The sequence below is a fragment of the Fopius arisanus genome, unplaced genomic scaffold (assembly GCF_000806365.1).
Source record: "Fopius arisanus strain USDA-PBARC FA_bdor unplaced genomic scaffold, ASM80636v1 scaffold00004, whole genome shotgun sequence".
NCBI lineage: Eukaryota > Metazoa > Arthropoda > Insecta > Hymenoptera > Braconidae > Fopius > Fopius arisanus.
In genome coordinates, this window is record NW_011887743.1 from 2,068,223 (window position 1) to 2,095,240 (window position 27,018).

The following is a 27,018-nucleotide window of genomic DNA, read 5'->3' on the forward strand; positions in this document are numbered from 1 at the left end:
ATTCGTAAAACACGCCTTGCCCTTAGTATTTTGTGTATTTCTTTGTTCATTTAATCGAGCAAAAGAGAAAGAGTTTCAGACGTCACTACGTTCATGCTTGGTAAAATAATGAATTTATTTCGACGTTAATTTATTTGGGGAACTGAAGAGGGAAGATTCAACGTATTAAAGAAAGCAAAGGCCACTTGGTGCTTTATGATATCCAAGCAACTGGTTCTCAAGTTTATATATTTCTTAATGACTCCTATACAGAAACAGTCAAATTAATTTATTATTTCAATTATCAGGGTGATTGAAATTAATGGAGACTCAAATAGGACGTATAAATATCAATAAATCCCTCACATTTTTTTTACACTTTTCCATTCGTATCCATTCATCTTTTTAAGTATTTCCTTTTTTTTTTTGGATTGATAGAAAAAATATAATTTAAAATTTGTTAATTTCTCTTCTCCCCACATTTGTTTCATCCTTTGACGTTATATGTACAGGTGATAGATTTAAACGCATCGTATCACGATTGAAACGAAGCCTTTAAGCACTGAAGGGGGATTTTTTAATAGAGATAGACTGTTGAAGGGAATTTTTCACGGGAGAGGGGAAAATAATTGAAGTTAATCTGAATATTTTACTCGTTATTCACGCGTATCAACGCATTCTCTGTTTCATTTCCACGCACGCAAGCAATATTCAACTATCAACGAGAGCTTGTACCCATTTTTATTTTTCCACAATGAAATTAAAAAAAAAATTGAATAAATTTCTAAGCAGATCCAACTCGTTTTATTCACATTGTTGCGCATTTCAATCAATGAATCACTCGATTTCATCTATGAGGATATGCCACAGTTACGAGTCCTTTGGCAGTGAACTGGAAGCAGTAATAAATTGTCAATTTTTAACAATTATTAAAAGGCTGATAAATGTCGAAATAGCTTGGCAGTGAGTCCTTCACTTGCAATTACAATCAGCAAATAATTCGCTGTCTTTAAATCCCTCCCTTGAAATCTTTAATTCTCTGGTACAATCATCGATGAAGATAATGGCAGTTGTAAATTGGTACAAAATAATAATGATAATTAAGAGAACTAAAACAGTGAATGAATCCGAGTGTTGTTTTGATAAAGCTCTCGTTATGCTACCATTAGTTGTTTAAACATTTATACAACTTGATGCACCATTGTAGGCTTAGATAAAATTCTCATCAAGTTTAAATTTACTTGATAAGTTGAAAAATCGACATTCACGTATTCATGAAAGTCTTTATTCATTAAGATGTCACCCTTGAAAACTAAATTGTACATTCCACATTTTTCTCCTTTTGTGCACATAGAAAAATGGTACATGAATGTGGAATTTTTAGTCTCATTCAGAGTACCAATTACAAAATACAGAATTATCCCGCTATCATACAGATTTTCTGATATAAAAACAATCAATTTTTTTTTGTTCATTTTCATCGCATCGTTATCTTACGTTTATAGTTACGGTTTATATATAATATCAATGTATTTACATTTTTGTTCTCTCTCCCTTGTGATTCTTGCGTTTTACCTATGGCTCGCACTCATACATACAGTACACTATTATCTCTTCAATTTTCGTTTGTTAATTTAAAGTTTTGAGTCTTCTTTCTACTTTGCCATCTGTTCTGCCAGCTCTACGGTCCTCATTTTTATTTTTCCACACCATTTTAATCACATTGTATCTATTGTACATTGTCATTCGACCCACAATCTCAAGGGCCTCAACTCAATTGTTCGTTACATTGCAATATTGATCGTTAATTAAATTATTTTTGGCATGGCCACTGGAATTTATCCCTTTCGACTGAAACTAAAGAACCACGACAACAAATACAGAATAACATTAGCTTGTCATTGAAATCAATTCTGTCTTCATCGCTCTATATACTTATTTTTAATTAATGTCAATTATTGTGGTGAGAATCTAAATGGCTCGTCTCTCCTGCTGTAATAAATATTTCAACTCGGAAATTAATGTAGCAAAAGAATTATTGTAATGAATTATTGTTGTAGAATCTTGGCCTGGAATGTAGAAATTCTAAACACCTAAAATTGAGAATATGTAATCAGCCTTATCAAGTATATGCATCATTTGCCAATTTAATAATAGAAAAATGGTAATAAAAAGGTTATCGGAAGGAAAACTAATGCTTTCATACGATTCCAGCCAAATTGAATTTCACGACAATTTCACTCTTTGGTCCACCATGACCTTCGCTTAAAGCGTCCTACTCTATTTATATGTATATATAGATCATTCTTTTTTACATTGGAATAATTTACTCGTCGTTACAAAAGAAACAACAAAACGAGAATATTCCCATTCGAATTAATAAAAAGTCATATAAATTATGAACTTTAATATTCAACCGATACTAATGTAGATAAAAATCAATGACAGTTGCTAACTATTAATGAATAATTATAGAATCGAATGAACACTAGTATTTTGCTCATCAGCTGGGAATTATATAATTCGAGGAGGCATTATTTCCATTTATTAGATCAATTACTCGTTTAATTTATCTAATAAAAATTATCATATAAGAATAATACATATAATGTAACTACTATATACTACAATTGTATGGAGATCAATTGAATGACCTGTGACAATGTTTTGGTAACGTTTCAACGTCATTATCATCGCCGAAAAAATATCGTCATGGTGAAGGAAAAAAATATTCAGCCGTCCCGTTAGTCCTCCCACATAATTCAAATATCCCTCCCAGTCACTACGAACCCAATTAATCCTAGAAAATTTAATCTAATCAATACAATTTGATAATCAATTATTAGATATGCCCAGGATTACTCTATCGAAACTGTATTTCAACTAGATTACACGAAGATTTTCGGTGATTTAACCAGCTGCTAGCTTGACCTAGTGGCCATATCATTAGAGACTTGAGGAAAAAGAGCGACAATCTCCATTCTCATTTCATTTTTTTGTTTTTTCATCTGTTTTGTTATTTTTTTTTTCCATTTTTTATCATTCTTAATAGTAGCTATTTTCTTTGTAACACCAAGAATTCCATCCTATAAGTCTTTATCGCGGGCCCTCGACATGATTTTCTACTAGAGGAAGAAACCACGTGAAATTATTTAACCATTTGTCCGTTGACCCATGACTCTCTGAACATTGAGATATCACTCTCCACCTCGACGACTGACTAAATTTTATCATTTTTAGTGTTAAAGTTGTGATTGCGGTAATGATAATCACACCTTGTTGTTGTGGTGTCTCATCTCGTAGGCTGGGCCCCTCCCCCCTCCCCCGGAGCCCGAATAGGCGCCGGCGTACAATTCTGGATGATTGGACCGACTGTGGCTTGATGAGCTGTTTGCGGGTGCACTAGCTGTGGGAACCGAGCGATATCCTGTTTAGAAATTTATTCGTTATCATAATTCTAATCTCTAAGTATGATAATGCTGAATTATTTATGAAAAATACTCTTCTGATAACTGAGGTGAATTTACACAATAAATAATAACCATATGATTGCTAAGTATTGTAGGCAAGTAAATACAAGAATTGAGCTGCACATTATCCACGGGATTACTCATTATCCAATATTTATTCTCATATATTCCTGTATTTACTTGAGTTGGAGATGTTTTTTAGCCCCGGCTCACCTCTGTATCTCATAGAACAATAGTGATGCGCGTCAATGTGATGGGGATAGATGCAAACAGGAGAAATACATTAATATAGTAGCAGGTACAGTATAATTGAACAAGGGGAATACAAATGATATGAGATGAGTGATACTTTTACCACCGAGTATCATCCTCTATTTTATTTTTTATTCTCATTTCAATGGTATTATATGATATTTGAAGGCACACTCGATGGAAAAAGCCTTCTGTATTGATTACAATCATCTCAAGAGATTTGTTTACCTTTGGGATAGTATTGAGCACCTCGACCCTCTCCGTAGCCATGCGAGGGTCCTCGACTTCCGTGACTGCGACCCTGGGCTGGTGGAGGAATACTCCTTGGACCTGGGGGATGACCACCATGGGGATGACGCTGAAATAAATTTAACCATTATTTCAACAAATTCTTCGTTTTGAATTCAATCCACTTACCATTCTTCGGAGAGTATTCATTGGCCTCCTCAAAGTATCACTTATTCGTCTCGCCGGTGGTTTCTTTGGATTGCTCGAGGGTGTATGAACGGCACAACATTTTATGAATAGACCCATGAATATAATAAATGCAATACCCATTAATAAAACCGCCCACCAATATTCCTAGAAGAGAATTCGAGTAATATCAGTGAAAAATTGGTCTATAAAAGTGATTGATAGGATAGAATATTTTGAATAACTCACGGTAACCCACTGTGCCACTGTCAACAAGGTCTCTTTATTGAATAATAAATTTTTCAATTTTGCTAGAGGTCCTTCAGCATCAACAGCTCTGCACTTGAGAAATACGTCACAATAACCTTGGAAATTGTCACATGGTGAACCTGGTCTTAAGCTAATTCCTCCCTTTGGCAATCCGACAAGGTGTGCAAATTCACTTGTACTACGACAGGTTGACGCGTCAGTGCCATTTTGACACGCTAATTCACATAAAGTTCTCTTGTCGATATTCGGAATAATGCTGCTTGTCAAAAAACATTCCGTCATGTTCCATTCCAGGCATATTGATCCTGTGCACTCACCATCGATACATAACTGCAATAAAAATTACCGATTTAACTCATAATCATTGGATAAAAGAGATTGGAGTTCATTTATTTAGTGCGATATAAATGATGGAATCCAGTCAATTCTATTGGAAGTTGAAATTTTCATTTACAAAGATAATCCCCGCGAGATTGAATTGCAATGGGGAGAGAGCACTTAGAGCTCATTCAATTTAACTGAAATAAAATCGACAGGTTTTTAAAAAATATTCTCGATGGAGTATTCATGTGAAGATACAATTTCAATTAATTGAGGGGATCATGTATTCCCCGGCGTTTCCATTTATTAATTGCAAACAATTTTTTAATTCAGTAGATTTTTTTTGCCATAGCGGTCCACGTATTGACGTAATGAAAAATTCCAGGAGAGTGGAATTTTTTTTTAGTCCCCGAAGAAACATTGGGGAGGTGTATAAAGTTTGCAATTCAAAAACTATTCACGGCGAGAGACTGGCATTGCCATATTTCATTCTCTGGGTAAAAGTTCTTTGCTTTGTGGTGGTTCGAGTCATTGACTGCAAATAGTTTCCCCGAATTTTTAAAAGAAAAGTGAGTAAGAATATTGGCTTTGTTTATAAGTGAAAAGTGAAAAGTGGAATGCAAAAAGTAGAAATGATAAAATTGTTTGAGAGTAAAGTTGAAAATAGAATACCTGTGTTCCCTCATTGCACCTGGTCTTGTTAGCCCTTGGCAAGGATGGTGGACACTCGGCAGAGCTTCCATTACACATTGAATCATAACTGCAATCAGATTCAGCTTTGCACTGGACTTTGGCAGATGCTGGAACAAACTGACATGTTTCACTGGAGCAGCAGGGTCCCTGGCTAGGACTGCATCGCGCACCAGCCCGTCTCTGGCATCTCTTGGCTGTATCATTGTGGTTCATTGATCTGTCGGGATCAGTCTGCCTCGGATAGCAACACTTATCTACACACTCGACATAATCATATCCACAATCACACTCCTCACCGGCCTCAACTATTTTATTTCCACAGAATGCACCCTCAGACGTGCCAAAGCAATTACGCTTCTTGTTATCCATCATAGCATCAAGAACATTACTGATATTACTGATACTGCACTTTGAAAATTTACTATTATTCGGCCGATCGCCGCTGGTGGCAGATGCAAACATTATATAATTTCCATGAAGTCCACCAGGTCGACATTCGGGAGGAAAATCGTGTGGTGAGCCAAAGTTATGGCCAATCTCATGGGCAAGCGTCAGTTGTGAAACTTTGGGTGGCACTCTGGTATTGTAATTTACAAACGTAATGATTCCAGTGTTCAAGGACCTCTTTGTCGACTGATACATGCCCTCAACCGTTTCAGTGTAGGTTTTGTATTTTTCGCATATGCCACCAGATGCACCGGAAGCTGATGCAACCCAGGCGAGTCCCAGGGTGCCTCCAGTAAAGTCTCTGTACGTAAACACGTAAGCCAAACAAAAGTCCTCATGGTTCCCCAATGAGTGTTGATTGAGAAAATTCGACACGTCTATGTTATCCCGACAGAATACATTGGCGTTTGGATCAGATGGATGAGAGCAGGCAGTGTCATTATCTATTTTTATCCTCTGAACTTCAAATTTGATATTTCGATGGGGTATTTTTCCATCGAAACGAGTATCCCTGTATATATAATTCACTGCTGTAACATGATGTGCTATCAAGGATAGAATTTCCTCTCTGGTTTTCTCCGGATCTCGTTGGAGCTGGAGATCAAAATATCAACAGGGATTAATGAAATATACATAAATAAATTGATGGGAATAGTCCTGGGGGAGATCAATGCTCAATTGTAAGAGGATCGGAAATATTACTGAAAGAGATGGTAGAGAGACGAATGAAAGTCTGAAGAGCTCTGGTTGAATTTATATGTAGGTTTATTGATTTTGGATAGAGAGATGGCGAGTCGACTGGTGCCTCTGACTTGCATAGCACACTGCGATTAAAAGGGGTGTGTTCTAGTGCATGTAGAGAGGGAGCAAATTGTGGGGAAGCATAACATTCAAAGTATTTGCGGACTATGCAAAGCCTCGTGATAGCGCACAGAGTACTAAAGCCACTAGCCTGTGAATAATTATTTCTCCTTCTCTTTTTGTCAATTCTTTTTTTCTCCGCCTTCTCTTGCATTTTTCTTTTTTTTTTCCACCATCGTTTTTCATCTTTAAATATTTCAAGGGAGATTTGCTGGCTTTAATCTTGTCAGCAGAAGCAGAGAGCCGAATAAATCCATACATTGAGGTGAAAAATACTCACATGATCGGAGATATGTCGCCAGATAAAGGGATCGGTACGAATAGAGAGGGCACAGGTGTTACGGTTGTCCTCCTGGGGACTTGTTGCCCTTCGACTTCTTCTATGTTGCTGTTCACCAGTTTCACTATTCGCCTCTCTTGTGTACTTGTGGCCTGGTGTTTCTGGTTGGCCACCCCACCGTGACTCCTTACCCCTCTCCCTCTCCCTCTCCCTTATCAAATCATCTGATGTTGAATCCCTAGCTGATACCGGAGGTGGAGCGTCAGGTTCACCCGAATTCTGAACCCTGTCCATCCATTCTGCCACCTTCTCCGTGATACCGCAACCACTGGCACCACCTGGAGATGCCAATAATTAATACCCACCGGTGTTCATTGAATTGAGCGAATTGTATTCCTCCAAATGCTTTCCCATTCACCTCATTAAGAAATTTGACGAGATAGTGAAAAGGGTGTCTGTAAGGTGATCGTTATGCGGTAGTTAGCTTCTATATATTCAACCCTGATAACGCTCTGGTGAATTCTAGGACAAGATAGAGGCAGAAGGCGGTTAAGTGTGTGACCGTCTCTCAGAGAGGCACGTCTTCTCTCAAGATTCATACGCGATTTCATGTATACAGGGTGCACCGATACCACAGCTACGTGCTACACTCTTATCTCAAATCCAACTCGCAGGGTGATAAGTTGGACTATTTAAATTTATGGAGATTGAATTTGAGTAAAAACATACAGTCAATGCTCCTGTGATTGCGAATTATTTTCCGAGAATAGTCGATTAATCATTCATGTAATTTCAAATGATGGAGTACACAAAGTGCTTGCATCGCCAGTTAGTGTGTCCTGTGTATATTGTACTTTTAGCAATAGCAAAACCACTCCTCGACATGGCTATTCCCTGGGGCGTCGTTTTCACCGCCCGTCCGCGTCCAGTGGTGGAACTAAAGTGTTGAATTACCCTCCAACGTAGATTCCGAGGATCTTGAATGAACCTCGTTGGAGATAGCTTTCTCAGCACATCTGATAAATTCACAAATCCCGATCCCCCGAATCGAGAGAATTTTTACCATTTCATTTTTGGATGGAAAAACGAAAATATTTCTACTCGTTACTCCGGAAAAACGCGAAAAATGGTTAAAACGTTGAATCGATACAGACCAATTCAATGATCTCTCTTTTTATTTGGTATTCAGCTATTAAAAGAGAAATTCAATGAGGAACGCGGTGATGTTTGGACACATATTTATTTCCCATCGTGAAAAAATTCCCTCGCTTTGACGCATAACCCGGGAATCATTCCACGAGCTCTCATTGGCTGGTCAAAACACGGGATATACTACTGATAAACATCCCACCCTCGGGGGGAGAAGAGAGGGAGAATGCAATGACTCGTCAAAGCCCTGATTCATCATTATTTCAAGATAATAATCACTCCTACTTATCAATGACAAAACCATGACCTATCGTAACAAAATAATTGCGATAAAAAATATAAATGAAATAAATCATGAAGACATTTTTTCTTCCCGTAATAAAATGAGTGGAGATGAAAAAATATATTTTCATGGTAAAAAAAAGTAGACGAGAAATCCTGGGCGCTTCTAACGTTGGATAGCGGGAGTGAAACTCCATGAAATTTATGCGCCCGGTGGAAAGCGTCTCGTTAATGTTGTAGATTCATAACGCGCAGGGGTAAAGAGGAGAAACGAGGAGAGAAAAGGGGGTGGTAAAGTGAGATGGAAAAACCGCGCACTCTCACACAAACACGAGTACATGTACAGAGCATTGGCAAGATCCGCTCGGGCACGGAGGGACGATAAATATTGTACCGCGATATGACTATGTTTATTTAAGCACCGGTGTTTACACAACTACCCATAAAGACGAAAACTCAGACGGAAAATCTATGGTCTTCCGAGTGGTCCTCTCTGGTGAAGCCTTTTCCATTCTCAGTCACTCATTCAACGAGAGATCATTGATCATTTCACGTGTGACAACGATATTGATAAACAATCAATAAATCTATCGAGTTGCTTTCTTTTTTTTACGACAGTTTTTTTGCGCATTTCGGTTGAATGCACCTCCAAGAGTTTAGGGTAAACGTTGCAGAAAATAACGGCGGAGACTATATGTAGTAGCATATCCCCACGTATAAGCCGGGGGCTGAAGGCGCTTACTGCTGGAGAGACAAAGGGTCGGAAAACTCAACCCAACCGGAAGACGAAAGCCCATTGTCACATATATACGGGTCATTCCACCGAATGGTGGCTAGTACGCAAATATCCGCTCTTACAATTTAAACGTCACACCATTCTCCATTTGTTTGATCTAAAATCCTCGTGATTAAACTATCGATTACTTTATTACATTATTATTCATACATACCCTCTCGTTTGTCTGCAAAAGGATCGCCGATGTCATTCTCATGGTATATGACAGAGTGGTGGGACTCGTTAACAGCTTGTGGAGGGAAATAGTAATGGGCCCTCTCGACAAACCATGCACCATGGCGTGGTGATATTATCTGACCGTGGAACACACCGTCACTTATACTACCAAACACTTGACTATTTGGCTCACCTGGAATTGAATTTTCATTAACAAAAGCTTCACGAAAAATTATCCAGTATTTACACTGAAAATCACTTCAACTGGTCTAATGAAGAATTAAAAAACTTACCGAGTAAGTGACCCTCGTAAATATGTGATGTATCTAGATCCTCAACCTCTCCAGATGGACCCTCAATTACCAGATTATTACTGAATGTACTCAAGTCTCTTTTGAGTCGTATGTGGAAGTCCTTTCCGTGTGCGCGAAATTTTAAATTAACTGCATTGTCACGTGCTACTGATCTCTTGGCCCTCAAGTGATGCCGATGAAGTTCGTCAGTTGAATACGAAAGAGGTTCGTAATGTCGTATGTATTCGTTGAGTTTGCGAGCTATAAAAATCAATAAAAAATAATAAATGATCAGTAACTACGAATTCAACACGTTGAATTATATAATTGGAAATACTAATGAATTAACATGAGAATTGTGCTGTTGCGGTGGGTTGGTGAACGTGGGGGGAGGTCGATATTCCTGGAGTTGTTGCTGAGGAGCGACAAGTTTATTCGCGGGTCATCGCCTACAGCAAAAGAGGTGTACCACCGATAGGGGCTTGAGAAGCCTTACTGAGCTCGTCATAACTGACATGATAAAACTTCAACACGTGAGCGGTGTTCACTTTGAGCTGTTCCATCACGACAAAACACGAGAAATAAAAATAGACTCCCCGCGGTAATAACTATTCATTTATTTACCGAGGGTGGATGCTTCCATCAGCTTAAATTATGAGAGCCCTCACATGATGAGAGACTCTGCTCTAAAAAGCCGATTAAGTGAAACAGACAATTATGCATAATAATAAATTATCATTTTTCAAGCATAAAGTTTATTTTTATTTTTTATGAAACGAGAAAAAGAGAGAGGAGTAACGAAAGGTTGAAAGTTGGAGTCGAAGGAGTTTGGTACCATAAATAGGTGCCATAAATATCCACCGTGTGGGGCAGGGGGTGAAGTAAAGAATTTACGAGGCTCTGGCGATCCGCGAAATAACGCGAGGCCACTGCAAACTCGGAAGCTTGATTTTGGAATTTAAGGCGAGACGAACCAGTGGAAAAATGTTTTCGGAAAGGGCGCAACAATAGAAGCTGAGTGTAAAATGGAACAAACTTCTCGAGTGATGGTGATATGGAATACATGTAGGCGGGATATATAAAGGGAAAAAAAGGGGTGGAAGGGGTGGAAGGGGTGGAAGGGGTGGAAGGGGAGGAATGGGTGGAAGGGGAGGAATGGGTGGAAGGGGTGGAAGGGGAGGAATGGGTGGAAGGGGAGGAATGGGTGGAATGGGAGGAAGGAGGGGGGAAAAAGAAAAAAGTGTGATACTGTCTCGAATGTGGGAGGTGTGTGTACATGTGCGCGTTAGAATGGCTTGTATATGGTCCTCTCGGTCGTACGGATGGGATGGCATTTACGACGGGTTCACACTCGAGAGAACAGCTTCCGCTTGCGGGAATACCGAAGGTCCTCTCAGCAAAGTGGAACACGTAACCTCTCTTCTCTCGATTGTACACCCAACCACATTCTAGTTGTGATAGTTAGAGGGATCCTAGATTTCAATTATAATGACCATGTTATTCCTGACCAAGTCCCCACCAAAATCAATTGGTACTGAGCTTTTTTTCTTTGGTTTCATTTTTTTCGCTGGGAGAAGATCAATTGAATGGTTCAATTTATCATGGCCATTGACGAGAGGAAAAAATCCACTGATACGTCTTTTATCCAATTTACACGGTCATTTGTTTCCTCTGTATGATACAAATCCATTTCCCTCGGGTTCGATAAATCCTCAGTTGCCTGGTAAGCGCGCATGGCCATTCAGACATTATAGGACAGCTGTCAAGGGGACAACAAAAACATACGGCCTGTGGAAAGCTCGTCGGAAAGTTGGGGGTTTATTCAGTTGAATAAAAATACGTGCGGAAATGATGTGGAACTTTAAACGAAAAAAATAAAAAAAAAAACTTCCCCGAAAGATCAATATTAGTATCCATTTCAATTTATTATCAACTGGAATATTTTTCCTTCCACTTTAAACGTGAATGAATTCATTCCCAGTCATTCATCGAATCACTCAATTCAGTATGTTCCCCCCCTTGAATTTTTTTTAAGCTACACTGTCAGCTCTTGTAATAAAATTTCCAAGAATCATCTCATAATTCAATAAACTTCTCTGGTGCTCTCTGTTGTTTACAGTGCTCATTCAAGTACGAGTGCCTGATGTACACTCGAGTCTCTCTCTTTCCCTCCTGGTGCTGATCTACGTTTGTATATGACTGAGAGGAAAACGAGAAAATAGGCGATGGTCGAAATGGTGAATTCAAGAGCTACAGATATATGATACAGGTGGAAATACTGTGGAGTTGCTACCTCTAGGAGTGCAGTAAATTCTCTTTCTTTTTTTTTCACTCCAGAGTTTCTAAATAAATAAACTTTAATTTTCATTCCTCGACAATGGACAAGTTGGTGAATTTTTTATATCAACCGATGCCAAATGCGTATGTCATCCGAATCAATACTATCCGATAGAATTTAAAAAAGTGAGTTTCATAAAACTCTGATAGCATCGCGTCACACTCGGGGTCACACGCTCAATATATACATACACATGCATATATCCATGTATGGTGTATGTTTAGGAAATGCTTCCTGAAGGATATCTCATTTCCGTTTAACGCGTTTTCACCTCTTTTCCGGTGACTCTTTTTCACAGTAAATATTAGCTTGATATTTTTATTCATGTGTTGGTTGTGCTTAAATTTTATGGCTGAAGTCGAGAATTTGATGGAAATATTGTGATTAAATAACGTTAAATATTTTATGTTGTCACATGAAAGATAATGGAAGTGTCGTGAGAGATCCCCCACGTTGAGATGAATTGTATCGACAGGGAATGTCAGTGGTTAAAGAGGATTGTCACTCTCCTTCCGATCATAAACACCCAAATAAACTTTCCAATCAATTCGTTGATTATTTCCTTCATCACGAATGAAATTCAAACGACGATAAATAAAAATGGAGGAGCTATTTGAATGAAACGAATAAAAATTGCTGATAGAAGAAGGAAACGATAAAAATAGAAAGGGGGTTGAAAAAAAAAGACGTGAATGGCATGAAATGTTGGAGCTGCAATGTAGCTGCATGGAGAATGACCGATCGGCAGTGAAGTAGGGTCACAGGGGGTTGGGGGTAGAAACCTGAGGGGAAGATGGGTCACAGACTGTGAATCATGCTCCGGGGGTTTCGGGAATCGAGAAGTAAAGTGAACTACCTCCAGAGAAAGGGGTGTGAGGCAGTTGCTCCGTCAGAGTTGACCCAATTTAACGCTCGCTTCGTTTTTGTAATATCAACTTCCCTGCCCTCTACATAAATATTTAATGGAATATTTGGCATTTCGCGAATAAACCCTTTGAGCTTGCGGCAATGAGGATAAATCAAATTTAATCTCATCCCAGAATTCCACCAATAACACAAATGGGCTGTTCTACTCGAATATGTGAAGACTGACATAAAATCATCAACCATTTACGAGAAAATTCTAACGACTTTATGCAATAGTTGGTGATCCGAAATAATCACATGGGAAATTGAGCCTTCATATTGGAGATAATCCTGGATTGATCAGAGGCTCTGAATACAGGATAAGGATTTCAGTTCTTTTGAGGTGCAATTGGCGTAGAAATTTCGCAACAAAGCCCCTTTATTCATTTTTTATCTCCAACAAAATGATGTACTCGTTGACGTTGGCGAATACCTCCAGTCCTGCCGGGTATATATCAAAAATTACATACACAAACAATAAACATGTCAGTGGAGTAAGCCTGGATGGAGCATTAGGAATAATGGCTCGACTCCTCACCAGGAAATTCAGCACCAGCCAAGGTATGTTCCATGCAATCTAAGGAGAATATAATACAGTCAGAAGGACACTGAAGTGCAATAAGCGAGAGAACCAGAGCAATGGCTCATCCTCAGTTGCACCAGATTGTTGTGAATAGTTACAATAATATGTATATTATGGATCGAGAATTAAGATTCGACTTTAGGGTAGCTAGAGCGAGGTGTAGCACTCAGAAAAGCCATTACAAGATATAATAACAATCAAGTACCTTCGAGTATGTATTCAGGGACTCGATTGGTGACTTTTCGTGAGAATGATTTCATTTCCGTTCACGTAAATAATTATTACAACGCATGAAAATTCGTATTGGATCGAAAGCTCGAGATTAATTGGATCGTTATCTAGAAGAGTTTGTGCAAGGGGAGGAGGGGAAGGATGGGGAGGAAGGGGAGGATGGGGAGGATGGGGAGGATGGGGAGGAAGGGGAGGATGGGGAGGAAGAGGAGGAAGGGGAGGAAGAGGAGGAAGAGGAGGAAGGGGATGGTTTCGTGAAACGTCAAACCACAGTGGAACTGAGAGCTGAACCTGGCAATTCGATAGAGGATCATAAATCTTGGATACGAGAGTATGAAGCAACGAAATGGCCGAGAGAGCGTTAAGTATCAAAGCCCTGGTCGAATTATGACGTACGGCATGGGTCCAACCGGAAAATCGAGAATCAACGAACCTTGGGATAACGATAAGCCCCAAGCACGAGAGAGACATAATTATTAAAATGTGGAGTGAACCATCGCGATTAAATTGTCCTAAAGAATTCCTAATGCTTTCACATCGATCCACTTCCATAAGTGCTTTCACTATTAAAAATCTATTCAAAGGGAGACGAGAGCTTGCTCCCTTTTCATATCCCCCAACGACGTAGCATTGACTTCCGGGGAAAGTGCAATTCGTGGCTTGAATTTCAGAGCAGTCAAGATCTATCCTGCTACCCCCAATTTTGATATATTTAACGTCCTTTCAGGGTATAAAGTTGAAGGAATCTTGGAAGTTATCAAATGCTTACGGAATTTCAACTCCCACGATTACCATTATGATTACTATTCCTCAGACAAAAGACCGCAGGCTCGTTTGGGATGATAAAAATGAAAAAGAATCGCGTGGCTTTTTTTTTTCTTTGCTACTAGACTTTTAGAGAACCTCTTAATTGAAACTGATTACTCCCCGACGACAACTTGGCCCTGTGAAAAATCACATACACCGCAGGGGCCATGGCATAAGCTTCTGTCTACCCTGGCTTCACTGATATTTTCTTTTCAGAGTGGAAATAATGTTTACTCGCTCTCAGGATGCTCACCTGCATCAGAAAGGATGATAATAATCATTATAAACACGGACCTCAATATAGAAGGAAAAGTATTATTTTTTCTTTTTAAATGTTCACCGGGGGAATAAAAACAAAAGTTAATAAACCTTTTCGAAGGATCGATCGAACGATTTTGATTGTTTTCATTCTGTTGCTTTGAAGAAAAAGCGCAGTATTATATGGGGGAAAGACAAATAAAAAACAAGGGAAAAAGGACAAAAGAGTGCTCATACGAACGATTAAATGCGCATAATACTTTTTCTTCTCTCGAGTTGTTCATGCCCGGAGTCTTCTCCCTCTCGGTATTATTTCTCTTCCCTGAGTCTACCCTATAACTTATCAACTCTGAAGAAAATATCTGGAGATAAATTCTAGCAATTCATATTCGTAATATATTTCTCATTGCACAACTCGAACTCGAATTTGGCCAATGCCAAATATTTATTTGCTGTGTGTCAATTGTCGCTGGTAGATCATTTAAAGTTTTAGCTGCAAACATCCTGTACTGATTCCAACATTTCTCATGTTATTTACTCGGTGTTCAGAAGCTACCCAAGAAGCTTACTCCAAATTCTATGAACTTCCAGGACTGATGCAAACTACACGCCCACAGTTCTTTATTAAAAATAATATCAACCGAAAAATACCACTGGCCAACGAAAAGTTGATTATATTTATTATTATTCTGTAGCATTATTAAATATTCACTGGTGAATAATGTAAAAAATTAATTGCACTTCCCCGAGGATTTCATGAATTGTTAAGTGAAGAATAATATATTCCGGGGATTGTTACCGTGAAACTAATAATATTCTGAATTATGGCCTCTATGAAAATGAAAAATATATGGAGCAAGCTGCTGTGGATCATATAAACAAGTGCCAATTTAAATTCATGGGAGAGATGATGTGTTTTTGTACTTGCACGTAAGTTCTGGGTCAAGTTGATACTTGAAATTGGTTACACAAGAAATTGGGGACACTACGTGAGACTTCGATCGTGTTTACTTACGGTGAGGATACCAGACAGTTTGGGAATACCGATAGCACTGAATGTTCATTCACCGAGTCAACATGCGGTTCAAAAGAACTCTGTTCACTCTATTACTCCACGCAATATTTAACCTGTCTATGAAAAATTGTTTCATCGAATCCTCTGATATGTCCAATGATATATGATCAATGACCCAAGGTATTGATTTCAATGAATTGAAAATGATGACGGGTTTCCGTTAACATCGTTACCTACTACAAATCATCGATCACAACCTACCGCAGGTACATGACTATTCATGGACACTGGTGTGCGAATTTCAAATCACGCTATTGGATGGATAGCAAAGAGAAACCAATAAGCTCAGGGTAACCGAGGCAACTCATCGATTGGCTCAATTTATCAGGTTAATTGCTTTTAATATTTCCTGAAAAACTAATAAAAACGGAGATTTATTCGGGGCGGATCTGAGGTTACCACCGGGAACACGTGTCTTTAACACAAGAGGAGAAAAAAAATATTGAGACGATGTGGATTGTGCCAAGGCGGAATGCAAGAGGTTTGGAGCTGGCTTCTTAGCAGTTGGGATTGGCTCCAATCCAACTCTCTGGCTCCAAGAAATACTGTGACCCTGCTCCAAAAGAAAACTTAATCCCATCATTTCGACGAATCTAGTCACCCCACATTATTATTCTCCTAATTATATCAATATGCACAGAGAGAAATATTCAATAAAAATTACGTGTATTTTTATTGTATAATTCTAGAGCGAAATGTGGTTGTTGGAAATTTTCGGGAACTGTCACGTAATTTTTATTTGAGATAACGGAATTTTTCTGAGACGTTCCGTAATTTTTATGTGAATTATCGCTGAAAAATTACGATACGGTCATTTAAATTTTTCGAATCGATTCCGTAATCGATAAGTGAACTGAAAGTTCCGTAATTTTATCTAAATTATATCTAAACTCGCGTCTCTCCGGCCGCTAGTCGATTTGAATCGATTTGAATCGATTTGAAAGTTCCAGTCGATTTCGTCGATTTTTAAATAAAAAGACTCAAAAAAATTTATTCCTCGTTATGCATTTATGCATTCTCTCCGCAGGATTACTATCTCGAATATCATATCGACTAATATCGAAAATTATCGACTTATATCGATTCATATAGAAAATTATCGACTCATATCGACTTATATCGAAAATAATCGACTCATAAAAAATTATCGAGAATATCCACATATCAAAAATAAACATGTGGATATGGTACTGATGAGCTGATGCTGTACACGTCACCCCCAGAAATTAAGGAGCATTATAATGCCATTCTTGGAGGTCTGCGGTAAGCGGAAATAACGTCATCGCTCTAGTAAAGTCGCGGTGCTTCCGGATATGTTCCAGAGTGGGTTATCCGCAGCTCACGAGGTGAAATTCCCCTGGTGACATTCTGGACAATCCCAATGCGTCAGATTTTCGGGTAATTCCGCCACTCGAATTTTTTTCCCCCATCCATCCTTCCTACCCTTTTCATCATTTCCACATTTCTTTTAATAATAGGTGTGAATAATGAGAATGCCTTGGAGGCATTTAAAATCCTCACCCGCGTAAACTCAACGTGAAAAAATAATAATAAAATTCTCTTTGGTCATTCGTTATCTTACCAACTAAAATGATAATTTCTATTATGGTGGTTGGAAAATAAAAGACCAAGTCTGCTGGTAAAATACAACAAATGATCACCGAACCGAGAGAATGCAGCTCATGTTGCTGGGGTGGGGCTCTGGTTCGTATACCGTTGGGACTCAATCTAAAAAGTGTTCGCATGGTCGCGTCCAATCCTCTTTATGTACTGAGCACCTTCGTATGATGGATGGAGAAGAGCGAGTTATATGCGAAAAGGTGATTGGTTCGACGACAGAAGACTGTGTCCAGAGGGAGTGAGAAATGCTTCCGAACCGGTGAGTTTGGAAATTAATCAAGTCAATTTGAGCTTCACACGTGTACGTACGGATCATTTCACCACTGAAATTCACTCAACTGACATTTTTCCGACGACAGGGAGAGATGTCAGCTGATTAGTGGTTGAAATACAGGTATTGACGAAATGAAGACAGGATATATTTTCAATAAATCCTCTGAACATAGAAAAATCATTTTGATCCCCTCATAGACAAACCTAGACTTCCCATAAAATAAATAATAAATAAATTCGCAAACTATTGGCAGTTATAGAGTGCTGCGGTAATTGTTTGTCCAGAACACACACGGACATTGAATTTATTGTCATACCCAGAATGAATCAATTCCACTCGAGATAACACCCAGAAAAATAATCCTAACGCGCAAAATAAATAATCATTATAATTAATCAGTGAAATATCACGTTCAATTTAGCTTTCAACTTGAGAATTAATTTTTAAAAAGACAATGCGATACTAAGGCAATAACCAAAGTGTAGAGAGGAAGGAAGAGACTGGTGGTACAGTGGGGAAGCACTTTTCACATCTTCATTCTCTTCAGCACTTTCGTTGTCGACTTATCAAGAGTACTTGTCCTCTTACACAAGCCCCCATACTATCTGGCCTTCCTAATTGCCCGAAGCATTAAGGACAATGCAGAAAATGGGTCGGCAAAGTTTTCACGACTACCGGACGGACGGATATGCTTGACCCCGGATGGAAAATTTTGTACACCAGCCAACTTTTAGGTGGTACAATAAAATGACAATGAAGCAGACGCTCGGGAATGTATTGGCTGCTTGGCAGTGAGTTATATTAGCTTTTACACCTTATTTGTATAACATATAAGGTGGTGTGAGCAAGAGGAAATTGCAAGAATCGCGATTTACGGGACATGTAAGGGATGCAGGGGTTGAGCTTGATTACGTAACACACCGTTACATGCATATTCATGGATGATACCACCATTCGATGGATATAGCTGTTTGGGATTAGTAGTTTGGTTTACCGCCCTGAGGCACCAAGCCAGGATCATTGGCAGATGGTTGAGAAATCACCAATTGTACAATATAGTCATCACTTATCCAATTATTTGCTATCTCACAAAAAAAAAATTCATGGTCAGTTGTTTCATCAGGTTGAAAGATTAATTAATTTGGGGGATTGATGCTTGATGGAGGCTTCGTTTAGATGAAAATGTCAGCTCTCAGTTAGTTCTCTAATTGCAACGGGAACATGGAATACCGATTCGAATGCTCGAGGCGTCCGCAAATTAATCGAATATTGGAGGCACACGTTTAGGTACATGGGTATGGGTATGGGCAAAACGGAAGCACGATAGAGAGACGAGTCCATGTATCCTTGGTACACCTATTTGGCCACCAGAAACTGATCGATAAATCAGATACAGGTGGATACGTGTTCACCCTTCATATTCCTCCTACATTTATAACTCTTTCATCAACAAATCCTTTGATTCCCAGTGGATTGCTAGTGACATCAACACATTCCTTGCTTGCCCATAAACCATGAAATTCCCTTCCGTTATTTATCAGCAAACTCGTTTGCTGATAAATACACTAGCTCATACAATTAAATAACAGCTGATTTTTCACATAATTATGAGTAGGACACACAATGCAATTCTCTCAACGGCTGTCCATCTGTCTATCTGAGAACAGACGTTGCATTTGCCATCGATCCATTGACAATGGTGGACTTGCCATGGACGTTATAAGTACTGGGGCTTTTCAATATTGAGTGTCTAGATGTTTGCACCCGGCCCTCAATATAAATATTTGACAAGCCACAGCAGGCGTTCGTGTCATTAATACATTTTTCATTACGCCATGCTCACTATTGAAACAGACGAGATGAATTCTCTCTATATTCAATCTTGTTAATAATGATCACGTCAGAAAATACATCAACGACAGTGCGTACAATGAGATATTCCCTGGGATATTTCATATTTCTCATTGAGAATCCAATTCAGTCCGAGAGTCCTTTACGATTGAAGGCACATTGGAATATCGATTTATTTAAATGTCACACCAATATTGAAAAGCTACCGCGTATGAAGCCCTTCAATGCAGTACAATTCGTTTTGCCTCGACGTCCAATGCCTTTTATTTCAATACATTTCCCAGTATTATCTATTGAGAATGAGAATTATGCACATGATTCTCGGTGACGTGAATTTTTCTAGATAAATGTTGGACATATTGACGTGAATGACATGACGTGCCATCACGAGCAACAGAGAATAATCTCATCTTTCCTTTAAGGGGATGCTTCATAAAAAAAAGGGCATAACGAAAGGGGGAAGGACACGGTGAAAAGGGACGGATTGTTATCCTCAAGGAGAGCTCACTATCTGGTGGAAGGATATTCCCAAAAGTCCATTGTTGGTAACAAAAAAATAACCCTAGTCATGATAAAAAAGAAATGGATCAACAAAAAAGTCTCAGTGGCTTGATCTTTGCAAATTCTCATTAAAATTGAATTTTAATGAGAATTTTTCATAAATAATTGAATATCGAAAAAGAATTGATCTAGTGCAGTAGCTCGCCTCCCAGATGATGATAAAATCCATATAAGTGACGAAACATTCATAAAATGTCGTGAAAAATCATGACATAATAGAAAAGCAACACCAGCTTTCGTTGAAAACTTTTTTACGAGTTTGGAGAAATATTTTCGTACTCTATGGAGTTTTTATGTTTTGTAATGATTAATGTTCCACGAGGCAGCGATAAAACCGATATAAACTTGAGGGATTCCTGCGGCAAAATACAGCCATTGGGTACACTTGTAGAGTGTTCAAGTTACAGATACATCGAAATTCACTCTGCAAGGTGAAACAAGTACGAACGTAAAATGCTTTTTCCATTCTATTTTCCCAGAATCTTGGAATGGTTGAGAGGGGAATGAAAAAAATTGAATGAAAGAGAGAGAGAGAGAAAAAGGGGAATGAGTTGGTGACCTGGAGCTCAGTAAATGGCCACTGGTATTACCAATGTTAATTAATTGAAAGTCCTATCGTTTTCCTTTAAAAACGTTGGCTGAGAGCCCCTAATTGTCTCTGGAACGTACACTTTACGTTCGATGAATAGTTGGATGAAATTTTTTATGATGGAGAATTAAATGTGCCACAGGGGTTGCATGAGTAGTGCGTGCAGTTGGTTATTATCGATCCTATGCACCCCTATTCCATACAAACTATGATCCAAAGTCCTTCAGGTACATAACTGTATTTATAATATGTATAAGTTATGATTTTCGTAGTGAATAAGAACAGAGTGATAAAGAGTAGGTGTTATAATGGGGACTAGGAGGTGAAATAAAATGAGAGTGGAAACGTGCGATAATGGCATTTGTGGCCTCGTGCATTATGTCTAATGTTCTATCATGAGATAACACAAAGGTGATTACTCATTTGTCCCTTTTGGCCAATCTACTCGGTATCACGATATCTTTGTAGCACTCGTAATTACTTTTCTAGAAAGTATAATAGCATCAAAGGAGAGAGAGAGAGAGAGAGAGGTCGGGGCGCATGATCACAGAGGATGTCAGTATGGAGTTGCCATTGACTAATTAAAAAACTCAAATTTCCATTCGCCTTTCCAAAATTGACAATAAAAATTGATTTTCACTGCTGTATTATCCACATTGTTGAGGGGAAAATGGAGAAGAAAATATCCGAGGTTCAACGGTAACTGATAAAGATAAATGGCGATAGAAGAGAAAGAATGTATCTCTTCTGGAAGATAAATATTGATTAAAGAGGCCACAGCGTTGTCTCACAAGGCCATTCTCCTCTGGGATTCAATGAAGACCTAGAGCAGCGAAAATTGGGAAAGATCGACTATACGTTCTTTACTCCACGGGAGATGAAATTTCGCTGGCAATATCCAACTAGTCCAACTTGAAAAAACACAAGGAAATAAACTTCTCCAAACATCATCAATTTCTTCTTCTCTGGTCTAATTGAAGATCGAGGCTTTTCGGGCGTTTTTATTACTGCAGTTTCAATCAAAGTATCAATTCAAACTAGCTGGTAATAATATACCTAGGTAAATGCTCGACTTCCTATGAAGCTGTTGATTCTTACTGAAACCAGACTGAGAATGCTTGCGGCGGTACAATATTCCTACCAGACCGGTCGTCCGCGGTTAACTCTATGCATTTAGTGGTCATCCCCTAGACAACTCATGGTACATATATGCAATCCCACGTGAGCCGTCCATTAATTACACCGCCTTACATCGCTCCAATTAAATACACGTGGACCCAACCTTTTCGTTATATTAATCTTTATTTAATCCACTCCGCAAATAGTGCGCTACCTATTTCAATATTACGGTAAATAACACGGTAACTTTTGGCGAAATATTTTCCACGGAGAGAAGTGCCATCCATTAAGGAAATTGAAATGACGGTTTATGATTTAGGGGAGTTGAAAAATTTTACGTGGAAAATGATAAATTCCGTATTTTCAAGCAACCAAAGAAAATAAGAGAAATCATATCCTATGTATATTGAATTGGAAATTCTTGAAAGAAGGAAATTGCCAAGCTCAAGAAATTGTGCAACTCGTCTGGTCGTGTGTGTGTGGAATTGGTCTCGGTGTGACCGGTGGAACAGTCAAGCTGAAAGAGAGTAAAAGAAAGAATGGGCGCGGAGTGAGTTGAAAATGTAAAAGAGAGAGAGAGGGAGAAATTGGCATTCACCTTCGGGGTACTTTGAGAAAATGCAAGGGAATGTGCACTAGGCATTGAAGGAATATACGGTGGATAGAAACTAGAGAGTGTGTTGCTACTAGCCGATATCCTCCAAGTGCCAAATGCCTCTTTGCTGAATTAATTAACACTGATTGATAACGGAATTTAATATGTTCCAGGACATGCAACGATGTTCCAGGACATGCTGAATTTTATCACCGATAATTCAGAATGGAGGGGTAGTTCAGAGGAATATGTAGCTGGAATAGGCACGAATATTAGGCGAAAGTATGCAACAAGCGAGGAAAACTCCCAGGGGACGATTTCATCGGCATCCAATCTCAGTCTGCAGACTATACCTCCGCTTCATTCCTCACCCTCCACTTCCTCACCCTCTATTCCCGTAGTTCCAAGCACTATCCAACTTTTATCCATCCATACCAATTACTGACTCTTCAAATGTTCGCTCCAAAAATCCTCCACCGAGATAAACTATCTGCCAACCGCTCAATTCAATCCAATCGATGAACACTCATCAACACCATAATTACATGTCATTTGTACAATTACGCTCACCAAATATTGATCGGCATTTAAGTGTGTACTTCTCCAATACTGGACGGCATACTAACCCATTATATTAAATTTCACTTGGAATTAAACGCGATTAAATTGCTCGGCATTTGTATCAGGAAAAATCCGTCCATTCTGTCATTTCAATTCGCATATTCTGTCGAATTGTTTTAAACCAGCAAAATATTCCGGAATTATGAAAAGAGAATATAGAGGGAAATGATATACGATAATGGCAATGCAGCGCAAAAAATTTATAATAATTCCCAAATCAGTCAGCTACACCGACAAAATTTAATAATTATCCGTATTGAATTAAATATGTTGTTGAAAGCCACCAAATCCATGTTCCTTCATGTACGCTTTCATTTCATCTATATTTTATTGATTCACTCTACCCCATGCCCCATCCGTTCTCTCCAAAAATCAATAAACCAACCAATTTACTTCAAATAATGAAATAATAAAAAATATGGGAAAAGGAGTTAATTAATTAATAGATAAAGCCAATATAGAAAATATAAATAGGGCCAATAATAGCGAGATATCTCGAGGGAAAGTTAATGGACAGCTGGAGGCGTCACGACACTCTATTCTCGCTGATTCTCCAGTTAGTAAAAAAAGGAAAAGAAAAATATATAGGAAAAAGAGTTGAGGAAACAGCAATGAGAGGCATGGAATAGGATGAAAAAAAAAAAAGTGAAGATGGAAAAAATCCAAGACGACGGAGATTTATCAGGGTTATCACGGTTATCTATATGGTGACCACGTAAAAGTGACTTTTGAAATGAGAAAAATGCGAGAATGGGAAATACAGCATATTCTTGAGATAGGATATTGGCTAGGGGTTGAGGGTATATTCGATCGTAGAGTGGTGGAGTGGCACATGCGCATCAATGAGGCTAGTGCAGGGAACAGATAGCAAAACGAGACGACAGTAAATGACGGCAATCGTATCGTGTGTCTCGCCTCGGCGGATGTACCAACACCACAGAGCAGCCTCATGCTAAATCTCCATCAGCTCTCTCCCTATTCCTCAATAAAAAAATCAGCCCCCTCGACCCCCTCAATCCCCACCAACACTTGAATTAATATCAGACTGCATTACTCTGGTGTACGGTTATTTTATTTAAAGAAAAGCCATTAAAAAATGGAGCTAACCAAATGATGAATAAGTTGTCTTTTTCCTTTACTGCCTATAATTCTTCGAGCCCTGAATAATTCTATGCAACTCGCATCCACTCCAGCACGCCTGATTCTTTTAAAACTCTTCAAGTTCGTCTTCAATACTTGAATTCGTTGAATTCTATGGGCGGAGGGGAAATTTGTAAACAAAGTTTTTCAACTCGAAGAATAATTGACAGGGGAAAAAAGTTTGGCTGGAAAGGACGGAAATAAACACCCTGTTGATAGAACTCGAAAAAAAAAAAATGTTATAGTATGAAGAATCAAGAATATCTACTCAATAATGAATAACTCGAGGAATAAACTTTTGAGATCGAAATAGTGAATAGAGTCTTGTTCTTTTCCTGAAAAGTTGATGCTCGGTACTATTGGAAGAGTAAACTGCATTGAAAAAATTGTCTGGGGAAAATTCTCCAGACACTACAATATTACGAGTTTCTAAATGCGAAGAAAAGGCAGAGTGGCTGGTGGGACGCAGACGTACGATAAAAAATTGGATAAGGGCACAGAGGCTGAGCTCGTGGGAGGATAGACTGTTATATCCCGACTGGACGTGACCTATTGCAATTCATCCCCACAAAAAATCCCATCCGGTGTGATAAATTGTTAATAAAATTTTTTATAAAACAATCACCCCAAAAATAGAATAATCCATCATGTGTCGATTGTAGTTGCTAACTGTATTGAGGAATGCAATTGACTGAGAGGTAATGAGTAAATTCAGCCAGGGAAAATAAATGGGAGTTAAAAAAATAGGATAAACCGGTGAAAACTCGGATTGGGCAAAGCACCAGGAGTAAGGTATTTGTAATTTTCATGAAAACCGAATCGGCGAGCCGTAACGCTGTGGCCGCTATCGATTTTGTGTAATCCCCCTGAACTCGTCCCCTCTTCACCCCCCAACCCCACAACCCCTTCATCTCTTTCATGCCTTCCACTAAGCGTGCTTTTCAGGGATAAGTGCATAAGCATATTTCTTTCCCTAATTTTTATCTCCAAAAAACAAATTACCCTTACCCACAATTTATTACATCAGCATCAAAAAATCAAGAGTCAATATTTCCTTGTATCTGAAAAAATTGATAAACTCAAATTCTCCTGTGAAAACTAACGAAACCAATCAACCAGAGCAACAGCATTTTAATTTGTCAAGTAGAAACAGATATAAACAATGACGGATTCATTGGTGGATTTAACCCAGAGGAGAAACCAGGTGTTGATAATGTAAATGGTACAAACGAGAAAGAGACAAGTATTTAATTAAATGCGATTGGTCTGAGTGACACCTCTGGTTCTTTTTAATTCAACGATTCAACGATTGGATTGCACATGGCAGAGCATCCAGGTTAATTCCTTGTTTTTTTCAATTACTCTTCCAACCTTATAAAACGAGCATTGTAGAGAATCGAGAATACATAGTGTTGCTCGATACCAAATTCAATTCAGAATAAAAGAATAATAAGAGAAGCGAACTGGGCCAGTTCAATGCACCGGATTCATTTTCTTTTTCGTTTTTTTATACACTCATTTTAATGCCAGATGGTATAACATCATTATAACTGACTCCGATGGAATCTATAAATTATTTAATGCTCGAGAAGCTAATATTCCGAATGAGAATTTTATTTTGAGACGATCCAGTGAATTCATCAGAAATTCTACTCCAATTATGATTACGAATTGATGCACGATTGAAAGCTTTTTATCATTAAAATGATTTTCTTGTGCCTTCGAGGTTTCTAAATTATTGACATCCAGTGAATATTGCAGTAGTACTTTGTAACTGCGGAACTCGGACTGATAGAAAGAGAATCATTGGTAATCAGGAAAGAGTGAAATCGAGGCCATTGTCAGGAAAATAGGAGACAAAGGCGAACGGTAACTCTAACGACGAGTACCAGCAGCAGTAGCTAATTCCAGTGTTAATCAACATATATTCTTCAAGTACCCTATCAGAGATCTTCGATTAATTAATTTTCTCATTTTTTATCCCTCGGGCAAAAGCAACACGTTGAAAATGCATGAGAAAATTATTCCCTCGTCATATCGAATTTTCATCAGCCGAATTACAATGATATTCTTCAGAAAATGGAGAAGGTAATTCCCTGGGTTGACTAGACTCTAGAGAATGGGTGAGACAATTTTATTGGCCCAAGCCAGATTCAACACTTGTTAAAGGAAGTCATAAAGATTATTGCCACCTTACAGTACTTGAACAAAGTGTCATGGGAAGAAACGACTGGAGCTGAACAGTTGAATAAGGAATCGTCGTTGAATCTCAAATAAATACTACAGTGGATTTTTGTAACGGTAAAACGGCAAGTTGCACATCTGTGTGTATGCACTTGAAAGGTGAAGGAGAATACCAAGGCTCGGGTTTATTCAAGCGCAGCAAATTGTACAAGGTTCAAGTGATTTTATTTTTTGCCTTGATGATGAAGTCAGTAATAAACGACTGATCGAGTGCAATCAGTCAATGAGTCATAGTCAGTAGAAACTTGTGAGGATTGGCAGATCGCTTAGGCAATTGAAATTCATATTGAATGACAGAATAAAAATAAATGTTTATCAACTACTTCTCATCCGCTATATGGTTACTAAAGTTATGACGTAATCAAGAGCGATAATTGCATCTGCAGATGAATATTAAACGCGTTATAATGGTTTCTACGGAGTGTTGCACGGAATTTTAAAAGCTATGTGAAGTTGGCATCGAAGTTTGAAAAATCTAACTTTTTTTTGTTGGTTTGGATTGTACTCATTGAGTACTTGAATGTACCCTGTGCACTTTTTTTT

At 38.5% G+C, this 27,018-nt stretch overlaps 1 protein-coding gene across 2 annotated transcripts in view; it reads right to left on the reverse strand.

Moving 5' to 3' along the window:
• Positions 1-48: 48 nt before the first annotated feature.
• Positions 49-27,018, reverse strand: part of kuz (zinc-dependent metalloprotease kuz) — a 36,576-nt gene continuing 9,606 nt past the window's right edge. The window contains exons 2-9 of one of the 2 annotated variants that reach the window (XM_011315353.1): positions 9,664-9,924; positions 9,369-9,563; positions 6,988-7,325; positions 5,379-6,440; positions 4,365-4,715; positions 4,119-4,283; positions 3,930-4,059; positions 49-3,385 (exon numbers count right to left, since the gene is read on the reverse strand). In XM_011315353.1, the coding sequence (XP_011313655.1) occupies positions 3,249-3,385; positions 3,930-4,059; positions 4,119-4,283; positions 4,365-4,715; positions 5,379-6,440; positions 6,988-7,325; positions 9,369-9,563; positions 9,664-9,924 (2,639 nt within the window). In that variant the 3' untranslated portion in view covers positions 49-3,248. Of the gene's footprint in view, positions 3,407-3,929; positions 4,060-4,118; positions 4,284-4,364; positions 4,716-5,378; positions 6,441-6,987; positions 7,326-9,368; positions 9,564-9,663; positions 9,925-27,018 lie in introns of both variants that reach the window. The other variant, XM_011315352.1, reaches the window with a different exon arrangement.